Raw genomic sequence first — 1,822 nt, 5'->3', positions numbered from 1 at the left:
TTCCTCTCTCTCTCTCTCTCTCTCTCTCTCTCTCTCTCGTAAGACGTGGCAAAACTGTGAGCAAATCACTTCCAATAATTTATTTATTCGTGGATGTGGAGTAGGGAGACCAAAATGTACTTTAACCCTCACCACACACTCCCAGGCTCACACCGCTGCGTTCCAGTCAAACAAGATTCCCTTCAGCTCTCAACTGGCTCTGGTACCAGTCTATAAGTACTGCGGCTTGTCGACTTGTAGTTAATATTTGAGTTATTTCCAAAACCAACTTTGTTTTTCAAATGTTTCTGGGATATCGATATTTTTGGCGCAATTCAGTAAAATACCTTTGTTACTGAAGATATGAAATATACGCTTAATGTGTACTTATGCAAATTTGTAAAATATCTTTGCTACTGAAGACTCGAAAAAAAACAACAACCCAACAATCTTTATAAATCAGCACTTCAGCGCAAAATCTTGTGTAGAAGGATCGTTTATGAATGTGTCTTTTCGGAGGAAGATCATCCCTAATCTGACCGGAGGGACAGCAAGTAAGTCAATTATTAGAAACTTTGCCTTTTTGCGAATTTTAAAGAAATACTCAGGCACAATACTTGCAGGTTATTTTTTTAAAAAGGCTAACAACAACAACAACAACTGCAACAACAAAAACACAATAAAAACAACAATAACAACAACAACAACTACAACAACAACAGCAACAACAACAAAGCAAACAAAAACTGGAGAGACCTTGATGGCATGTTTATGACTTTGTTATTATTCTGGCATATTGTTCAGTTACGACTTGGACACGTTTTGAAATCATTTTTTTTTTTTGTCGAGCAAACGAGGTTGATTGAACGTCAGTACTGAACTTTGTGTTCTCGTGAGTGAATGAATTTCTATTCTCACGTTTGACTTTGTAAACGTAAATTATTTATTAAAAATTTGATTTTTTGTTTTGATTTAGTAACAGTTTTACTGCGTTCACATTTGCATAAAGTCATATTATGACGCGCGAGACACTCGTTAGTTGTTCTCACATTAAGCATTTGCATTTTTTTTCTCTCAATTTTGCTCGGATGGCGGCCGAAGCCTACTGTTATACGAGTGGGGGGGGGGGATTCAAGAAGTCTTTGGTCTAAATATGAATGAATAATGTTAGAGCTTTGTAACTTGGCACACATACTTTTATTTCTCTACATAGTCACCATTCAGAGTATCACACTTCTGCCACCTAACCAGTCTTATCAGGTTCAATGGCGTCCTCGTTGCCATGTAAACGACGTATTTTGAGTGATTTTTAAGATAAGGAAACAGAAACAAGTCGGAGGGGGCTAAGTCTGGGGTTATTCTAGGAGGTGTGGCATGGTTTCAAAGCTGCGCTGTTCTGCTGTCTGGACTGCTTGTTGTGCCTCGCGCGCATGGGCGTTGTCATGCAGTAGGAGGATCCCATTACGGGTTTTTCGCGCCTTTTTCTCACCAATAGGGACCACAATTTTATCAGAAAACCCGAGTAGTACTCTCCTGTGACTGTTTTTCCATTTTCCAGGAAGTCAGTCATGATGATACCTTCACAATCCCAGAAACACGACAGCTTGGCTTTTCCACTTGACGGTGTCACCTTTACTTCTTTGGTGAGGGGGAAGAAGGGGTTTTCCATTGCAAGGAGGATTTTTTTATTATTTTGGTTGAAAATGATAAATCCATGTTTCATCCATAGTCACCACGTTTTTTAAAACATTTGTGTCATTGGACTCAATTCAAAGGAGAGTTTTGCAGGACTCAACCATCTGCTTTTTTTGCTCGCTTGTCAAAAGGAGGAGTAACAACCGCG

General features: G+C 39.1%; 1 protein-coding gene across 1 annotated transcript in view; it reads left to right on the top strand.

The window, feature by feature from the left end:
• The window catches only part of LOC101853479 (neuronal acetylcholine receptor subunit alpha-3-like), a 3,700-nt gene extending 3,456 nt beyond the window's left edge, over positions 1-244 (top strand). Inside the window, exon 2 of the mRNA XM_005104738.1 lies at positions 146-244. Within this exon, the coding sequence (XP_005104795.1) occupies positions 146-244 (99 nt within the window). The remainder of the gene's footprint in view (positions 1-145) is intronic.
• Positions 245-1,822: the final 1,578 nt, after the last annotated feature.

Source organism: Aplysia californica, unplaced genomic scaffold (assembly GCF_000002075.1).
Source record: "Aplysia californica isolate F4 #8 unplaced genomic scaffold, AplCal3.0 scaffold00433, whole genome shotgun sequence".
In the NCBI taxonomy this organism is placed as follows: domain Eukaryota; kingdom Metazoa; phylum Mollusca; class Gastropoda; order Aplysiida; family Aplysiidae; genus Aplysia; species Aplysia californica.
This window is presented reverse-complemented; position numbering and strand designations above follow the sequence as displayed.